The 21,917-nt window shown below is 41.7% G+C and overlaps 1 protein-coding gene across 1 annotated transcript in view; it reads left to right on the top strand.

The window, feature by feature from the left end:
- The first annotated feature begins 374 nt into the window (after positions 1 to 374).
- Positions 375 to 21,917, top strand: part of LOC139752574 (N(G),N(G)-dimethylarginine dimethylaminohydrolase 1) — a 111,997-nt gene continuing 90,454 nt past the window's right edge. The window contains exons 1-2 of the mRNA XM_071668331.1: positions 375 to 406; positions 2,475 to 2,559. Of these exons, the coding sequence (XP_071524432.1) occupies positions 390 to 406; positions 2,475 to 2,559 (102 nt within the window). The 5' untranslated portion in view covers positions 375 to 389. The remainder of the gene's footprint in view (positions 407 to 2,474; positions 2,560 to 21,917) is intronic.

The raw sequence follows: 21,917 nt of genomic DNA on the forward strand, positions 1-21,917 counted from the left end.
GGCAACAAGAAGATACAAACATGGCTGCACGTACGTTCTGGCTTACCACTTCGCTCTAGCAGGGATGAATTAAAGACGAAATACAATTACACTAAACAAATAGGAAAATGGACGTTGATGAAAAAGACACACGTAAACAGTTCTTACTCTAGGCTGTTACAATCTTCCTTGAGTGTAGTTTGGACGACTGGTTGTCAGGCAGGAGATGAAAAATTTGGGGTAATTGTAACTGAAGGGTTAATGGAAGGTTAGGACAATAAATTCAAAGTAGAAGTGTCAGAGGCCTTGGGCTCGTGTGTGCGTCGTGGAGGTGGGTGTGATAAAGTGTTTTGTTACGTAATGAATAGTTGGTGTAGTGCTTCGCTGTTTTTCCTTGTGAGTGGCCAACCATGTTCTTATTCTTCTGGTTTGTATCCCTTATCTCCATTATTTTGTGGTGAGCCACCTATTCAGGGCCTTGTGTAATCACAGATTGGTAGTTTGACGAGCAGTAAGGGTTCTAGCTGAATGACTGTTGATAGCTTTTAAATCCGACAACATATATTCATTATTTTACTCCATTAAGAAACAGTTACTAAACATTATTCAGCTGGAATTAAGGAAAAACTTAGCAGTGCATACAACGCACAAAGACGATTATTGAAATAGATGAAAATACTACCTTAAGTATTACTTTAGATTACAGTTTCCAACAGTGTTCAGTTGTGTTTTATTGCAAAACTCGCAACATATCATCGATGTTTAAGTAAAGAGCTTTTTTCAAAACATCTATGAGGTATCAATGTTTTGTTTTACTTTATACAGGACCCCATAAGTTTATAATATTATAAGTAGAATATGTAGATTATTAAGACTATAGTTTATCATATATTATTATCGTGTTCTTTGAATTAGCGAATATCTAAAGAAAATACAATAAATGGGAAACTAGTACTTTAAAATTTTGAATTATCAATTCATAGAAATAGATTATTATAGAGAAACTAGTAAAAGTGAAATACCTAACTTATCAATAGTAAGTGAATAATAGATAAAAATTTGATAAGCCTCTGGATGCCATTTTTTTTCTCTATAAGCATGATAATCAGACGTAGGTCCAGTGCAGGTTATTGCAAATATACAGATTGATATATAGTTCAATAGATAGATAGATATGTACTGAGAGAGAGAGAGAGAGAGAGAGAGAGAGAGAGAGAGAGAGAGAGAGAGAGAGAGAGAGAGAGAGAGAGAGAGAGAGAGAGAGAGAGAGAGAGAGAGAATCAATGTAATATGAGAAAAAATCAAAATCAAAGGAAATTGATAAGGAAATTTTCTTTCAGTGAAATGCAGAGCTTCTCCGTATGATTAAGGTGATATAACAATCTAAATTGTCACGTTTTGAGTTGCTAGGAGTTTATTTGACCCTGAATATCTTACAATCGCAAATTTACGTTGAAGACCTACATAGGAATTTTCTGATTTCTCTTACGTATCGCTAATGAACTTTATCAAAACTTACACCATAATGTTATTACCAGCTAATATATGTAGTAACTCTACAGTAATGAAATACCAACATATACAGCTATTAACAAAGGTTTCCATTCCATTCGTTTTTTCTGATTCTACACATATTGGCAGGTTTGTTATGGGATGATTTTTAGTTTTCTGACGTTGATATGAAGCTGATAATTCGTAACCTATCCTCGCCTATTGAGTTAGACTCACAAGCATATTTTTCCTGACAAAATGCTACTATACAGTGCATCGTTTAATCTTAATATAAAGTTATTATGTTCAGATTGTTTCTTCGCGCTATTGGTCATTCTAGATTTTGATTAGCGTTTGATTGTAGGTTAATTTTGTTTTACATGAACAAAATGAATACCTATATATTCAGTTGAATGGAAATAAAGAAATGACACATTTTCTTTTTTCTAATCTACTGATCTTAAATAAATTAACTGGTATAAATCTGTAACAGAGGGTCCTGTATTTATGCTAATAAAAGTTATCGAGAAAACATTGCACGTGTATCTAAGGCCATATAGTGAATTTGGCTATGAGAGATTGGTGTGAATAAAGTTTATTTATAGGTAAAGGATCACACCCGCAATTTCAAGCAAGAATTTTGAATTTGAAGGAGTGTCATAGATGGCGCTTGAAACGTAAACAAACCAGACTGTGTGTCGGGCGTCTCTGCAGCTTTACCAACACTGTTACAAACCCTTCACTTAAACTAATGGGTATCATGATAATTATGACGCATGTAGATATAATAGATTTGATTCTATCTCATATCCGAAGGGTCTAGATATTTACAGTATCTTTTACAATCAAATGGCACATTCAGTAAGTAGATAGATAAAGATGATATAAGATGTAAGGTTGATTAATTCGGGCTATAGTGCAAGATTCTAGGCAGGCCAGAATCTCTCAGAATTGTGATGCTGGGCGTAGCTCCTCCAGTGGTCGCTCGGTATGTCTCCTTTCAGGTACACACATGCGATTGTATGTAGGATCCCGGAGTCCTTCAAGACGAATGCTGTCGGCGTCTCGACCCAGGTTGACTTGTCCAAGGCGAGTGTTTTCCTAAAGTTCTTAAGTACGGGGATGAAATATACAGGTATGAAAACTTATGGGCCATGGTATGGTATCTTAAAGACATGGAAAGCTTCAGAATATTTGGAAGATGTCCCATCAGAAATGAGGATATCTCGTCACTTATCCACATCTTGAACACAGTGTTCACATAATCCCTGAGAAGTTTATATTTGAGGCCATAAGTAAAAGTTGTCATGTCCCATATTTGCCTGATTTCCTGGAATAGTATTCTGACTAGAAGGTAAAGGATAAGATCCTGGTTACAACTTTGGTAAAGGATAGTTTAGCCTCGACAGTTTCTTTGGTATCTTCCTTACATTTAAGTGATGGAGACCATCTTAAGTGATGAAGACCATCGCTTCGTGAGTAGAATTTTTTTCTTATAATAAGTAAAGGATAGTGGGGAGGGCTTTGAAGATCAGCGAAAATGTTGGGTTATGGATAAGTAGATGAAACACATAGAAATCAAGCACCCCAGAAAACCACTTAGTAACCCCCGGATTTTGAGATGGAACACTTATATAGATAGATTAACAGAATACCTGAAAGCAACACATGATATCCCTCAAGTGATGACATTTACAATAGAATATTTGAAAAGTAATGTAGCTTCTAAGATGATTTTTGTATTGAGAAACAAATCCTGTGGGAGTTGGCCAGATGTTGAGTTGATTGGTACAGGTATTCAGAATTATGAAGGTTTAGAAGATATCTGACTGAATAGGTATTAAAGGTTTGATAAGTATAGATTTAATTGTAATGTATTTAGATTTCTAAGCAAATGTTTGTTTGGTAATATATCAATTTATAGATGCACATGTTTAGCGTGCAATCTGCTTTTCTTTCTCTGGGAATCATTATTTTTTATAAGAATGAGGAATTAAAAGTGCAAGATTTTCATTGGCACTTATTTATCATTTCATAATGAATTACTTTTTAGTGAGGAATGTTATGAAGGAAAAGGAAGACATGGAAATAATAATAGAGCATTGTAAAGTCTAACCATATACTATATCTCTGATCCCCGTTCCCATCTGGGAACTCCCATCAAGGTGTGGCCATGGCAAAAGTCTCCACTAATCCCTTTGCTTATGTGCTTCCCTCGCATACACAATTCCACACTTTCTCTCCCTCCAGTATTCCTCCACCCTATTTGCCCATGTCTCAGTTAGTCTTCCACTCACACATTCTCCTTTAATTGTACTTTTATACACTCTCCTTGTAAACTCCCAGTCTTGCATTCTTTCCACAAGCCCATCCCCCCTCAAAGTATTATGTTTCACCCATTCTACCACTCCACAATTCATTCCCTTTGCGTTCACTGCTGAACCATATCTCTCACACTCCCTTCATTTCTTTCTTCATTCCATCTAGTCACACCACATGCCCTTTTCAGATAGCTCATTTGCACAGCCTGGATTCTTGACCTCTGTGACTCATTCCATGTCCATGTTTCAGCTGCATATCTCATAGAGGATATTGCTGTTCTTTAATCTTCTCTTCACTTCTGTACTTACACCTGTGCCCTTCATTATTCATTTAAGGGACCTAGTGACTCTTCTGCCCTGTACTGCTCTTCCCCTTATCTCCTTCCATATCACCACACTTACCCAAAACAGCTTCTAGATACTTAAATTCTCTCACTTCTTCCAGTCTTTCTCCCCCCATATCCAAAAAATAATTCAGTACACTTTATTCTTTGACTCTGTATGGTTTTACAGAATCTTTACTTTCACTGGTTCCTTTCATACATCATTATTTCAACACCATTACTTTTACTTGCATTTACCTTCAAGTGCTTATGCTTACGCACACCATAAAACATGCTTACAACCTTCTTAAACTTCACCTCACTCGTAACAAACAACACAGTTTCATCAGCAGACAGGCTTGCCACTAGCCACCATGTCATGCCACCACACTCCATCTCTGCACCTCTTTTCCCTAGTTTTACTTTCATCTCTCTTATCACTCCAGCCATTTATATATTGATTTTTTTTATTATACGAAGTCACTGTCTCCTGCTTATGTAAGGTGGCATAAGGAAACAGACAAAAGAATGGCCCAACCCACCCACATACACATGTACATGCATAAACGCCCACACACGCACATATACATACCAATATATTTCACCGTACACACACTTATACATACACAGCCATATACATATATACTCATGTACATATACTTGCTGCCTTCATCCATTCCTGTTGCCACCCTGACATACATGAAACAGCATGCCTCTCCCCCACACGCGCACGAGGTAGTGCTAGGAAAAGACAACAAAGGCCACATTCGTTCATACTCAGTCTCTGGCTGTCATGTGTAATGCACCGAAACCACAGCTCCCTTTCCATATCCAGGCCCCACATAATGTTCCATGGTTTACCTCAGGTGCTTCAAATGCCCTGGTTTAATCTATTAACAGCACGTCGACCCTGGTATACCACATCGTTCCAATTCACTCTGTTCTTTTTACGCCTTTCACCCTCCAGTATGTTCAGGCCCCAGTCGCTCAAAATCTTTTTCAATCCATCCTTCCACCTCCAGTTTGGTTTCCCATTTCTCCTCATTCCTTGACCCTCTGACCCATAGATACACTTTGTCAATCTTTCCTCACTCATTCTCTCCATGTGACCAAACCACTTCAATACACCCTCTTCTATCGCTCAACCACACTCTTTTTTTATTACCACACATCTCTCTTACCCTTTCATTACTTACTCGATCAAACCACCTCACACCACATATTGTCCTCAGACATTTTATATCCAACACATCCACCCTCCTCCACACAACCCTATCTATAGCCCATGCCTTGCAACCATAAAACATTGTTGGAACCACTGTCCTTTCAAACATACCCATTTTTGCTCTCCGAGATAACATACTTGACTTCCACACATTCTTCAACTCTCCCAGAACCTTCGCCCCTTCCCCCACCCTATGACTCACTTCTGCTTCCATGGTTCCATTCACTGCTAAATCCACTCCCAGATATCAAAATCACTTTGCTTCCTACAGTTTTTCTTCATTCAAACTTACCTTTCAATCAACTTGTCCCTCAACCTTACTGAACCTAATAACCTTGCTCTTATTCATATTTACTCTCAACTTCTATCTTTCACACATTTTACCAAACTCAATCACCAGCTTCTGCAGTTTCTCATCAGAATCAGCCACCAGCTCTGCATCATCAGCAAGCAAAGACTGACTCACTTCCCAAGCCCTCTCATCCACGACAGACTGCATACTTGCCCCTCTCTCCAAAACTTTTGCATTCACCTCACTAACAACCTCATCCGTAAACAGATTAAACAACCATGGAGACATCACACACCCCTGCCGCAAACCGACATTCACTAGGAACCAATCACTTTCCTCTTTTCCTACTCGTGCACATGCCTTACATCCTTGATAAAAACTTTTCACTACTGATAGCAACTTACCTCCCTCACCATATAATCTTAATACCTTCCACAAAGCACCTCTATCAACTCTGTCATATGCCTTCTCCAGATCCATAAATGCTACATACAAAGTCATCTGTTTTTCTAAGTATTTCTCGCATACATTCTTCAAAGCAAACACCTGATCCATACATCCTCTACCACTTCTGAAACCACACTGTTCTTCCCCAATCTGATGCTCTGTACACGCCTTTACCCTCTCAATCGATACCCTACCAGGAAACAAATTAAACAACCTTGGAGACATCACGCACCCCTGCTGCAAAGTGACATACACTGGGAACAAAATCACTTTCCTCTCTTCCTATTTGTACAAATGCCTTACATCCCTCCCACACCATATACTCTTAATACCTTCCACAATACCTTCCACAAAGCACCTCTATCAACTCTTATCATATGCCTTCTCCAGATCCATAAATGCTACATACAAACTCATTTGTTTTTCTAAGTGTTTCTCACATACATTCTTCAAAGGAAACACCTGATCCACACATCCTCTGCCACTTCTGAAACCACTCTGCTCTTCCCCAATCTGATGCTCTGTACATGTCTTCACCCTCTCAATGAATTACCCTCCATATAATTTTCCTGGAATAATCAACAAACTTATACCACTATGATTTGAACACTCACCTTTATTCCCTTTGCCTTTGTACAATGGCACTATGCATGCATTCTGCCAATGCTCAGGCTTTTCACCATGAACCATACATACATTGAATATCCTCACCAACCAGTCAACAACACAGTTACCTCTTTTAATAAATTCCATAGCAATTCCATCCAAACCTGCCACCTTGCCGGCTTTCATCTTCCGCAAAGCTTTCACTACCTCTTCTTTCTTTACCAAATCATTCTCCCTGATCCTCTCACTTCACTCACCACCTCCACCAAAGCACCGTATATCTGCCATTCTCTCATCAAACACATTCAACAAACCTTCAAAATACTCACTCCATTAACCTCTCACTTCACCACTGCTTGTTATTACCTCCCCATTAGCCCCCTTCACGAATGTTCCTATTTGTTCTCTTGTCTTACGCACTTTATTTATCTCCTTCCAAAACATCTTTTTATTCTCCCTAAAATTTACTGATACTCTCTCACCCCCAACTCTCATTTGCCCTCTTTTTCAGCTATTGCACCTTTCTCTTTACCTCTTACCTCTTTCTCTTATACATCTCCGAGTCATTTGCTCTATTTCCCTGCAAAGATCGTCCAAATGCCTCTCTCTTCTCTTTCACTAACAATATTACTTCTTCATCCCACCACTCACTACCCTTTCTAATCTTCCCACCTCTAACCTTTCTCATGCCACAGGCATCTTTTGTGCAAGCCATCACTGCTTCCCTAAATACATCCCATTCCTCCCCAACTCCCCTTGCATCATTTGCTTTCACCTTTTTCCATTCTGCACTCAATTTCTCCTGATTCTTCCTTACACAAGTCTCCCTTCCAAGCTCACTTCCTCTCACCACTCTCTTCACCCCAACATATCTTCACCTTCACCTTCACAAGATAATGATCAGACATCCTTCCAGTTGCCCCTCTCACCACAGTAACATCTAGAAGTCTCTCTTTCACACGCCTATCAATTAATATGTAATCCAATAATGCTCTCTGGCCATCTCTCCTACTAACATACGTATACTTATGTATATCTCTCTTTTTAAACCAGGTATTCCCAATCACCAATCCTTTTTCAGCACAAATCTACAAGCTCTTCACCATTTCCATTTACAGCACTGAAAACCCCATGTACACCAATGATACCCTCTACTGTCACATTACTCACCTTTGCATTCAAATCACCCATCACTGTAACCCGGTCTCGTGCATCAAAGCTGCCAACACACTCACTTAGCTGCGCCCAAAACACTTTCCTCTCATGATCTTTCTTCTCACGACCATGTGCATAGGCACCAATAATCACCCATTTCTCTCCATCCACTTTCAGTTTTACCCATGTCAATCTAGAGTTTAATTTCTTACACTGTATCACATACTCCCACCACTCCTGTTTCAGGAGTAGTGCTACTTCTTCCTTTGCTCTTTTCCTCTTACCAACCCTTGAATGTACTCCCAAGACATTCCCAAACCACCCTACCCCTTTAACACTTGAGCTTTGTTTCTCTCAGAGCCAAAACATCCAAGTTCCTTTCTTCAAACATACTACCTAAATCTCCTTTTTTCTCATCTTGGTTACATCCACACACATTTAGACACCACAATCTGAGCCTACGAGAAAGATGAGCACTCCCTGCATGACTCCTTCTTCTGTTTCCCCTTTTAGAAATTTAAATTACAAGAAGGGGAGGGTTTCTAACCCCCACTCCCGTCTCCTTTAGTCGCCTTTTACGACACAAGGGTAATGCGTGGGAAGCATTCTTTCTCCACTATCCCCAGGGATATATATTGGAGGTGGAAATATGGAGTGAAAAAGATTTTGAGCGATCAGGGCCTGAACATGCAGGAGGGTGCAAGGTGTGCAACGAATAGAGTGAATTGGAACGATGTGGTATACTGGGGTCGACATGCTGTCAGTGGATTGAACCAAGGCTTGTGAAGCGTCTGGGGTAGACCATGGAAAGTTTTGTGGGGCCTGGATGTGAAAAGGAAGCTCTGATTTCAGTGCATTATACATGACAGCTAGAGACTGAGTGTGAACGAATGTGGCCTTTGTTGTCTTTTCCTAGTGCTACCTCGTGGGGTGGCGACGGGAATGAATAAGGGCAGACAGTATGAATTATGTACATGTGTACATATGTATATGTCTGTGTGTATATATATGTATACGTTGAGATGTATAGGTATGTATAAGTGAGTGTGTGGATGTGTATATATATATACATGTGTATGTGGGTCGGTTGGGCCATTCTTTTGCCTGTTTCTCTGCGCTACCTCGCTAATGCGGGAGACAATGACAAAGTATAATAGATAAAGATGAATATATTTTTTTTTCTTCATACTATTCGCCATTTCCTGCATTAGCGAGGTAGCGTTAAGAACAGAGGACTGGGCCTTTGAGGGAATATCATCACTTGGCCCCCTTCTCTGTTCCTTCTTTTGGAGAAAAAAAAAATATATATATATATGTGTATGGGGTGGGTTGGGCCATTTCTTTCATCTGTTTCATTGCGCTACCTCGCAAACGCGGGAGACAGCGACAAAGCAAAAAAAAAAAAAAATATATTATATTTTTTTTTTTATTATACTTTGTCGCTGTCTCCCGCGTTTGCGAGGTAGCGCAAGGAAACAGACGAAAGAAATGGCCCAACCCCCCCCATACACATGTATATACATACGTCCACACACGCAAATATACATACCTACACAGCTTTCCATGGTTTACCCCAGACGCTTCACATGCCTTGATTCAATCCACTGACAGCACGTCAACCCCGGTATACCACATCGCTCCAATTCACTCTATTCCTTGCCCTCCTTTCACCCTCCTGCATGTTCAGGCCCGATCACACAAAATCTTTTTCACTCCATCTTTCCACTTCCAATTTGGTCTCCCTCTTCTCCTCGTTCCCTCCACCTCCGACACATATATCCTCTTGGTCAATCTTTCCTCACTCATTCTCTCCATGTGCCCAAACCACTTCAAAACACCCTCTTCTGCTCTCTCAACCACGCTCTTTTTATTTCCACACATCTCTCTTACCCTTACGTTACTCACTCGATCAAACCACCTCACACCACACATTGTCCTCAAACATCTCATTTCCAGCACATCCATCCTCCTGCGCACAACTCTATCCATAGCCCACGCCTCGCAACCATACAACATTGTTGGAACCACTATTCCTTCAAACATAGCCGTTTTTGCTTTCCGAGATAATGTTCTCGACTTCCACACATTCTTCAAGGCCCCCAGAATTTTTGCCCCCTCCCCCACCCTATGATCCACTTCTGCTTCCATGGTTCCATCCGCTGCCAGATCCACTCCCAGATATCTAAAACACTTCACTTCCTCCAGTTTTTCTCCATTCAAACTCACCTCCCAATTGACTTGACCCTCAACCCTACTGTACCTAATAACCTTGCTCTTATTCACATTTACTCTTAACTTTCTTCTTCCACACACTTTACCAAACTCAGTCACCAGCTTCTGCAGTTTCTCACATGAATCAGCCACCAGCGCTGTATCATCAGCGAACAACAACTGACTCACTTCCCAAGCTCTCTCATCCCCAACAGACTTCATATTTGCCCCTCTTTCCAAAACTCTTGCATTTACCTCCCTAACAACCCGATCCATAAACAAATTAAACAACCATGGAGACATCACACACCCCTGCCACAAACCTACATTCACTGAGAACCAATCACTTTCCTCTCTTCCTACACGTACACATGCCTTACATCCTCGATAAAAACTTTTCACTGCTTCTAACAACTTTCCTCCCACACCATATATTCTTAATACCTTCCACAGAGCATCTCTATCAACTCTATCATATGCCTTCTCCAGATCCATAAATGCTACATACAAATCCATTTGCTTTTCTAAGTATTTCTCACATACATTCTTCAAAGCAAACACCTGATCCATACATCCTCTACCACTTCTGAAACCACACTGCTCTTCCCCAATCTGATGCTCTGTACATGCCTTCACCCTCTCAATCAATACCCTCCCATATAATTTACCAGGAATACTCAACAAACTTATACCTCTGTAATTTGAGCACTCACTCTTATCCCCTTTGCCTTTCTACAATGGCACTATGCACGCATTCCACCAATCCTCAGGCACCTCACCATGAGTCATACATACATTAAATAACCTTACCAACCAGTCAACAATACAGTCACCCCCTTTTTTAATAAATTCCACTGCAATACCATCCAAACCTGCTACCTTGCCGGCTTTCATCTTCCGCAAAGCTTTCACTACCTCTTCTCTGTTTACCAAATCATTTTCCCTAACCCTCTCACTTTGCACACCACCTCGACCAAAACACCCTATATCTGCCACTCTATCATCAAACTCATTCAACAAACCTTCAAAATACTCACTCCATCTCCTTCTCACATCACCACTACTTGTTATCACCTCCCCATTTGCGCCCTTCACTGAAGTTCCCATTTGCTCCCTTGTCTTACGCACTTTATTTACCTCCTTCCAGAACATCTTTTTATTCTCCCTAAAATTTAATGATACTCTCTCACCCCAACTCTCATTTGCCCTTTTTTTCACCTCTTGCACCTTTCTCTTGACCTCCTGTCTCTTTCTTTTATACATCTCCCACTCAATTGCATTTTTTCCCTGCAAAAATCGTCCAAATGCCTCTCTCTTCTCTTTCACCAATACTCTTACTTCTTCATCCCACCACTCACTACCAAAACACCCTATATCTGCCACTCTATCATCAAACTCATTCAACAAACCTTCAAAATACTCACTCCATCTCCTTCTCACATCACCACTACTTGTTATCACCTCCCCATTTGCGCCCTTCACTGAAGTTCCCATTTGCTCCCTTGTCTTACGCACTTTATTTACCTCCTTCCAGAACATCTTTTTATTCTCCCTAAAATTTAATGATACTCTCTCACCCCAACTCTCATTTGCCCTTTTTTTCACCTCTTGCACCTTTCTCTTGACCTCCTGTCTCTTTCTTTTATACATCTCCCACTCAATTGCATTTTTTCCCTGCAAAAATCGTCCAAATGCCTCTCTCTTCTCTTTCACTAATACTCTTACTTCTTCTTCCCACCACTCACTACCCTTTCTAATAACCCACCTCCCACTCTTCTCATGCCACAAGCATCTTTTGCGCAATCCATTACTGATTCCCTAAATACATCCCATTCCTCCCCCACTCCCCTTACTTCCATTGTTCTCACCTTTTTCCATTCTGTACTCAGTCTCTCCTGGTACTTCCTCACACAGGTCTCCTTCCCAAGCTCACTTACTCTCACCACCCTCTTCACCCCAACATTCACTCTTCTTTTCTGAAAACCCATACAAATCTTCACCTTAGCCTCCACAAGATAATGATCAGACATCCCTCCAGTTGCACCTCTCAGCACATTAACATCCAAAAGTCTCTCTTTCGCACGCCTATCAATTAACACGTAATCCAATAACGCTCTCTGGCCATCTCTCCTACTTACATAAGTATACTTATGTATATCTAGCTTTTTAAACCAGGTATTCCCAATCATCAGTCCTTTTTCAGCACATAAATCTACAAGCTCTTCACCATTTCCATTTACAACACTGAACACCCCATGTATACCAATTATTCCCTCAACTGCCACATTACTCACCTTTGCATTCAAATCACCCATCACTATAACCCGGTCTTGTGCATCAAAACCACTAACACACTCATTCAGCTGCTCCCAAAACACTTGCCTCTCATGATCTTTCTTCTCATGCCCAGGTGCATATGCACCAATTATCACCCACCTCTCTCCATCAACTTTCAGTTTTACCCATATTAATCGAGAATTTACTTTCTTACATTCTATCACATACTCCCACAACTCCTGTTTCAGGAGTATTGCTACTCCTTCCCTTGCTCTTGTCCTCTCACTAACCCCTGACTTTACTCCCCAGACATTCCCAAACCACTCTTTCCCTTTACCCTTGAGCTTCGTTTCACTCAGAGCCAAAAATCCAGGTTCCTTTCCTCAAACATACTACCTATCTCTCCTTTTTTCACATCTTGGTTACATCCACACACATTTAGGCACCCCACTCTGAGCCTCCGAGGAGGATGAGCACTCCCTGCGTGACTCCTTCTTCTGTTTCCCATTTTAGAAAGTTAATACAAGGAGGGGAGGATATCTGGCCCCCCGCTCCCGTCCCCTCTAGTCGCTTTCTATGACACGCGAGGAATACGTGGGAAGTATTCTTTCACCCCTATCCCCAGGGATAATATATATATATATATATATATATATATATATATATATATATATATATATATATACATTAAATAACCTTACCAACCAATCAACAATACAGTCACCCCCTTTTTTGATAAATTCCACTGCAATACCATCCAAACCTGCTGCCTTGCCAGCTTTCATCTTCCGCAAAGCTTTTACTACCTCTTCTCGGTTTACCAAATCATTTTCCCTAACCCTCTCACTTTGCACACCACCTCGACCAAAACACCCTATATCTGCCACTCTATCATCAAACACATTCAACAAACCTTCAAAATACTCACTCCATCTCCTTCTCACATCACCACCACTTGTTATCACCTCCCCATTTGCGCCCTTCACCGAAGTTCCCATTTGCTCCCTTGTCTTACGCACTTTATTTACCCCCTTCCAGAACATCTTTTTATTCTCCCTAAAATTTAATGATACTATCTCACCCCAACTCTCATTTGCCCTCTTTTTCACCTCTTGCACCTTTCTCTTGACCTCCTGTCTCTTTCTTTTATACATCTCCCACTCAATTGCATTTTTTCCCTGCAAAAATTGTCCAAATGCCTCTCTCTTCTCTTTCACTAATAATCTTACTTCTTCATCCCACCACTCACTACCCTTTCTAATCAACCCACCTCCCACTCTTCTCATGCCACAAGCATCTTTTGCGCAATCCATCACTGATTTCCTAAATACATCGCATTCCTCCCCCACTCCCCTTCCATTGTTCTCACCTTTTTCCATTCTGTACTCAGTCTCTCCTGGTACTTCCTCACACAAGTCTCCTTCCCAAGCTCACTTACTCTCACCACCCTCTTCACCCCAACATTCACTCTTCTTTTCTGAAAACCCATACAAATCTTCACCTTATCCTCCACAAGGTAATGATCAGACATCCCTCCAGTTGCACCTCTCAGCACATTAACATCCAAAAGTCTCTCTTTCGCCTGTCAATTAACACGTAATCCAATAACGCTCTCTGGCATTCTCTCCTACTTACATACGTATACTTATGTATATCTTGCTTTTTGAACCAGGTATTCCCAATCACCAGTCCTTTTTCAGCACATAAATCTACAAGCTCTTCACCATTTCCATTTACAACACTGAACACCCCATGTATACCAATTATTCCCTCAACTGCCACATTACTCACCTTTGCATTCAAATCACCCATCACTATAACCCGGTCTCGTGCATCAAAACCACTAACACACTCATTCAGCTGCTCCCAGAACACTTGCCTCTCATGATCTTTCTTCTCATGCCCAGGTGCATATGCACCAATAATCACCCATCTCTCTCCATCAACTTTCAGTTTTACCCATATTAATCGAGAATTTACTTTCTTACATTCTATCACATACTCCCATAACTCCTGTTTCAGGAGTAGTGCTACTGGGAGTGGATCTGGCAGCGAATGGAGCCATGGAAGAGGAAGTGAATCATAGGGTGGGGGAGGGGGCGAAAATCCTGGGAGCCTTGAAGAATGTGTGGAAGTCGAGAACATTATCTCAGAAAGCAAAAATGGGTATGTTTGAAGGAATAGTGGTTCCAACAATGTTGTATGGTTGCGAGGCGTGGGCTATGGATAGAGTTGTGCGCAGGAGGATGGATGTGCTGGAAATGAGATGTTTGAGGACAATGTGTGGTGTGAGGTGGTTTGATCGAGTGAGTAACGTAAGGGTAAGAGAGATGTGTGGAAATAAAAAGAGCGTGGTTGAAAGAGCAGAAGAGGGTGTTTTGAAGTGGTTTGGGCACATGGAGAGGATGAGTGAGGAAAGATTGACCAAGAGGATATATGTGTCGGAGGTGGAGGGAACAAGGAGAAGAGGGAGACCAAATTGGAGGTGGAAAGATGGAGTGAAAAAGATTTTGTGTGATCGGGGCCTGAACATGCAGGAGGGTGAAAGGAGGGCAAGGAATAGAGTGAATTGGAGCAATGTGGTATACCGGGGCTGACGTGCTGTCAGTGGATTGAATCAAGGCATGTGAAGCGTCTGGGGTAAACCATGGAAAGCTGTGTAGGTATGTATATTTGCTTGTGTGGACGTATGTATATACATGTGTATGGGGGGGGTTGGGCCATTTCTTTCGTCTGTTTCCTTGCGCTACCTCGCAAACGCGGGAGACAGCGACAAAGTATAAAAAAAAAAAAAAAAATTTATTTTGCTTTGTCGCTGTCTCCCGCGTTTGCGAGGTAGCACAAGGAAACAGACGAAAGAAATGGCCCAACCCACCCCCATACACATGTATATACATGCACGTCCACACTTGCAAATATACATACCCATACATCTCAATGTACACATATATATACACACACAGACATATACATCTATACACATGCACACAATTCACACTCTGCCTTTATTCATTCCCATCGCCACCTCGCCACACATGGAATAACATCCCCCTCCCCCCTCATGTGCGCGAGGTAGCGCTAGGAAAAGACAACAAAGGCCCCATTCGTTCACACTCAGTCTCTAGCTGTCATGCAATAATGCCTGAAACCACAGCTCCCTTTCCACATCCAGGCCCCACAGAACTTTCCATGGTTTACCTCAGACGCTTCACATGCCCTGATTTAATCCATTGACAGCACGTCAACCCCGATATACCACATCGATCCAATTCACTCTATTCCTTGCCTGCCTTTCACCCTCCTGCATGTTCAGGCCTCGATCACTCAAAATCTTTTTCACTCCATCTTTCCACCTGCAATTTGGTCTCCCACTTCTCCTCGTTCCCTCCACCTCTGACACATATATCCTCTTTGTCAATCTTTCCTCACTCATTCTCTCCATGTGACCAAACCATTTCAAAACACCCTCTTTTGCTCTCTCAACCACACTCTTTTTATTTCCACACATCTCTCGTACCCTTACATTACTTACTCGCTCAAACCACCTCACACCACATATTGTCCTCAAACATCTCATTTCCAGCACATCCACCCTCCTGTGCACAACTCTATCCATAGCCCACGCCTCGCAACCATACAACATTGTTGGAACCACTATTCCTTCAAACATACCTAATTTTGCTTTCCAAGATAATGTTCTTGGCTTCCACACATTCTTCAAGGCTCCCAGGATTTTCGCCCCCTCCCCCACCCTATGATTCACTTCCGCTTCCATGGTTCCATCCGCTGCCAGATCCACTCCCAGATATCTAAAACACTTTACTTCCTCCAGTTTTTCTCCATTCAAACTTACCTCCCAATTGACTTGACCCTCAACCGTACTGTACCTAATAACCTTGCTCTTATTCACATTTACTCTTAACTTTCTTCTTTCACACACTTTACCAAACTCAGTCACCAACTTCTGCAGTTTCTCACATGAATCAGCCACCAGCGCTGTATCATCAGCGAACAACAACTGACTCACTTCCCAAGCTCTCTCATCCACAACAGACTGCATACTTCCCCCTCTTTCCAAAACTCTTACATTCACTTCCCTAACAACCCCATCCATAAATAAATTAAACAACCATGGAGACATCACACACCCCTGCCACAAACCTACATTCACTGAGAACCAATCATTTTCCTCTCTTCCTACACGTACACATGCCTAACATCCTCGATAAAAACTTTTCACTGCTTCTAACAACTTATATTCTAACACCGTATATTCTTAATACCTTCCACAGAGCATCTCTATCAACTCTATCAACCCTCTCAATCAATACCCTCCCATATAATTTCCCAGCAATGGTCAACAAACTGATACCCCTTTGCCTTTGTACAATGGCACCATGCAAGCATTCCTCCTCAGGCACCTCACCATGAGTCATGCATACATTGAATAACCTTACCAACCAGTCAACAATACAGTCACCCCCTTTTTTAATAAATTCCACTGCAATACCATCCAAACCCGCTGATTTGCTGGCTTTCATCTTCCGCAAAGCTTTTAATACCTCTTCTCCGTTTACCAAATCATTCTCCCTAACCCTCTCACTTTGCACACCACCTCGACCAAAACACCCTATATCTGCCACTCTATCATCAAACACATTGAAGAAACCTTCAAAATACTCCATGTCCTTTTCACATCTCCACTACTTGTTATCACCTCCCCATTAGCCCCCTTCCCTGAAGTTCCCATTTGTTCCCTTGTCTTATGCACTTTATTTTACCTCCTTCCAAAACATCTTTTTATTCTCCCTAAAATTTAATGATACTCTCTCACCCCAACTCTCATTTGCCCTCTTTTTCACCTCTTGCCCCTTTCTTTTGACCTCCTGCCTCTTTCTTTTATACATCTTCCACTCATTTGCATTATTTCCCTGCAAAACTCGTCCAAATGCCTCTCTCTTCTCTTTCACTAATAATCTTACTTCTTCATCCCACCACTCACTACCCTTTCTAATCTGCTCCCACGCTTCTCATGCCACAAGCATCTTTTGCGCAAGCCATCACTATATTTATTTATTTTGCTTTGTCGCTGTCTCCCGCGTTTGCGAGGTAGCGCAAGGAAACAGACGAAAGAAATGGCCCAACTCACCCCAATACACAATGTATATACATACACGTCCACACACGCAAATATACATACCTATACATCTCAATGTACACATATATACACACACACAGACACACACATATATAACCATGCACACAATGTACACTGACTGCCTTTATTCATTCCCATCGCCACCTCGCCACACATGGAATACCATCCCCTCCCCCCTCATGTGTGCGAGGTAGCACTAGGAAAAGACAACAAAGGGCCCATTCGTTCACACTCAGTCTCTAGCTGTCATGCAATAATGCCCGAAACCACAGCTCCCTTTCCACATCCAGGCACACACAACTTTCCATGGTTTACCCCAGACGCTTCACATGCCTTGATTCAATCCACTGACAGCACGTCAACCCCGGTATACCACATCGATCCAATTCACTCTATTCCTTGCCCTCTTTTCACCCTCCTGCATGTTCAGGCCCCGATCACACAAAATCTTTTTCACTCCATCTTTCCACCTGCAATTTGGTCTCCCACTTCTCCTCGTTCCCTCCACCTCTGACACATATATCCTCTTGATCAATCTTTCCTCACTTATTCTCTCCATGTGCCCAAACCATTTCAAAACACCCTCTTCTGCTCTCTCAACCACGCTCTTTTTATTTCCACACATCTCTCTTAACCTTACATTACTTACTCGATCAAACCACCTCACTCCACACATTGTCCTCAAACATCTCATTTCCAGCACATCCACCCACCTGCGCACAACTCTATCCATAGCCCACGCCTCGTAACCTTCAAACATGCCCATATTTGCTTTCCGAGATAATGTTCTCGACTTCCACACATTCTTCAAGGCTCCCAGGATTTTCGCCCCCTCCCCCACCCTATGATTCACTTCTGCTTCCATGGTTCCATCTGCTGCCAGATCCACTCCCAGATATCTAAAACACTTTACTTCTTCCAGTTTTTCTCCATTCAAACTTACCTCCCAATTGACTTGACCCTCAACCCTACTGTACCTAATAACCTAGCTCTTATTCACATTTACTCTTAACTTTCTCTTTCACACACTTTACCAAACTCAGTCACCAGCTTCTTCAGTTTCTCACATGAATCAGCCACCAGCGCTGTATCATGAGCGAACAACTGACTCACTTCCCAAGCTCTCTAATCCACAACAGACTGCATACTTGCCTCTCTTTCCAAAAGTCTTGCATTAACCACCCTAACAACCCCATCCATAAACAAATTAAACAACCATGGAGACATCACACACCCCTGCCGCAAACCTACATTCACTGAGAACCAATCACTTTCCTCTCTTCCTACACGTACACATGCCTTACATCCTCGATAAAAACTTCACTGATTCTAACAACTTGCCTCCTACACCATATATTCTTAATACCTTCCACAGAGCATCTCTATCAACTCTATCATATGCCTTCTCCAGATCCATAAATGCTACATACAAATGCATTTGCTTTTCTAAGTATTTCTCACATACATTATTCAAAGCAAACACCTGATCCACACATCCTCTACCACTTCTGAAACCACACTGCTCTTCCCCAATCTGCTGCTCTGTACATGCCTTCACCCTCTCAATCAATACCCTCCCATATAATTTACCAGGAATACTCAACAAACTTATACCTGCCATCACTGCTTCCCTAAATACATCCCATTCCTCCCCCATTCCCCTTACCTCCTTTGTTCTCACCTTTTTCAATTCTGTACTCAGTCTCTCCTGGTACTTCCTCACATAAGTCTCCTTCCCAAGCTCACTTATTCTCACCTCTATCTTCACCCCAGCATTCTTCTTTTCTGAAAACCTCTACAAATCTTCACCTTCACCTCCACAAGATAATGATCAGACATCCCTCCAGTTGCACATCCAAAAGTCTCTCTTTCGCGCACCTATCAATTAACACATAATCCAGTAATGCTATCTGGCCATCTCTCCTACTTACATACATATACTTATATATTTCTTTATTTTTAAAGCAGGTATTCCCAATCACCAGTCCTTTTTCAGCACATAAATCTACAAGCTCTTCAACATTTCCATTTACAACACTGAACACTCCATGTATACCAATTATTCCCTCAACTGCCACATTACTCACCTTTGCATTCAAATCACCCATCACTATAACCCAGTCTCGTGCATCAAAACTACTAACACACTCATTCACCTGCTTCCAAAACACTTGCCTCTCATGATCTTTCTTCTCTTGCCCATGTGCATATGCACCAATAATCACCCATCCCTCTCCATCCACTTTTAGTTTTACCCATATCAATCTAGCTAGAGTTTACTTTCTTACACTCTATTACATACCCCCACCACTCCTGTTTCAGGAGTTGTGCCTTTATTCGTTCCCGTCGCCACCCTGTCACACATGAAATGACAGCCCCCTCCCCCGCATGGGCACGACTTAGTGCTAGGAAAAGACAACAATGGCCACATTTGTTCACATTCAGTCTCTAGCTGTCATGGATAATGCACCGAAACCACAGCTCCCTTTCCACATCCAGGCCCCTCAAAACTTTCCATGGTTTACCCCAGGCACTTCATATGCCCTTGTTCAATCTGTTGACAGTTTGTTGACCACGGTATACCACATCGTTCCAATTCACTCTATTCCTTGCACACCTTTCACCATCCTGCGTGTTCAGGCCCCAATCGCTTGCAATCATTTTCACTCCATCCTTCCACCTTGAATTTGGTCTCCCACTTCTCCTTGCTCCCTCCACCTCAGACACATATATATTCTTTGTCAATCTTTCCTCACTCATTCTCTCCATGTGACCAAACCATATCAAAACACCCTCTTCTGCTCTCTCAACCACACTCTTTTGCTTACCATACATCTCTCTTACCCTTTCATTACTTATTCGATCAAACCACCTCACACCACCTATGGTCCTCAAACATCTCATTTCCAATACATCCACCCTCCTCTCTATCTATAGCCTACGCCTCACAACCATATAGCATTGTTAGAACCGCTGTTCCTTCAAACATACCCATTTTTGCTTTCCGAGATAGTGCTCTTGCCCTCCGCACATTTTTCAACGCTCCCAGAACTTTCACCCCGTACCCCACCGTGTGACTCACTTCCGCCTCCATGACTCCATCTGCTGCCAAATCCGCTCCCAGATATCTAAAACACTTCATTTCCTCCAGTTTTTCTCCATTCAAACTTACCTCCCAATTGACTTGTCCCTCAACCCTATTGTACCTAATAACCTTGCTCTTATTCACATTTACTCTCATCTTTCTTTCACACACTTTACCAAACTCAGTCATCAGCTTCTGCAGTTTCTCACCCGAATCAGCCACCAGTGCTGTATCATCAGCGAACAACAACTGACACTTCCCAAGCTCTCTCATCCAACACAGACTGCATTCCTGCCCCTTTTCCAAAACTCTTGCATTCACCTCCCTAACAACCCCATCCATAAACAAATTAAACAACCATGGAGACATCACTCACCCCTGCCACAAACCGACATTTACTGAGAACAATTACTTTCCTCGCCTCCCACTCGCACACATACCTTACATCCTCAATGAAAACTTTTCACTGCTTCTAACAACTTGCCTTCCACACCATATATTTTTAATACCTTCCACAGAGCATCTCTATTGACTCTTATCGTATGCCTTCTCCAGATCCATAAATGCTTCATACAAATCCATTTGCTTTTCTAAGTATTTCTCACATACATTCTTCAAAGCAAACACCTGATCCACACATCCTCTACCACTTCTGAAACCACTCTGCTCTTCCCCAATCTGATGCTCTGTACATGTCTTCACCCTCTCAATCAATACCCTCCCATGTAATTTCCCAGGAATACTCAACAAACTTATACCTCTGTAATTTGAGCATTCACCTTTATCCCCTTTGCCTTTGTACAATGGCACTATGCATGCATTCCGCTAATCCTCAGGCATCTCACCATGAGTCATACATACGTTGAATATCCTTACCAACCAGTCAACAACACAGTCACCCCTTTTTTTTAATAAATTCCACTGCAATACCATCCAAACCCACTGCCTTGCTGGCTTTCATCTTCTGCAAAGCTTTTACTACCTCTTTGTTTACCAAATCATTTTTCCTAACCCTCTCACTTTGCACACCACCTTGACCAAAGCACCCTATATCTGCCACTCTATCATCTAACACATTCAACAAACCTTCAAAATACTCACTCTATCTTCTCACATCACCACTACTTGTTATCACCTCCCTATTAGCCCCCTTCACCAATGTTCCCATTAAAAAGCTATGGTGACATCACACAGTCCTTCCTCACATCTAAATGTCTTCCAAAACTTTTGCTGAAATCTCCATCTTTTCTTATGCATTTGTTCCGCTGTAGAAGGCTTTCACACCATCCATTAGTTGTCCACTTATACCATATATCCTTAACACACTCCTTAAAGTATTTCACATGA

This window comes from Panulirus ornatus, chromosome 13, assembly GCF_036320965.1.
Source record: "Panulirus ornatus isolate Po-2019 chromosome 13, ASM3632096v1, whole genome shotgun sequence".
Taxonomy (NCBI): Eukaryota; Metazoa; Arthropoda; class Malacostraca; order Decapoda; family Palinuridae; genus Panulirus; species Panulirus ornatus.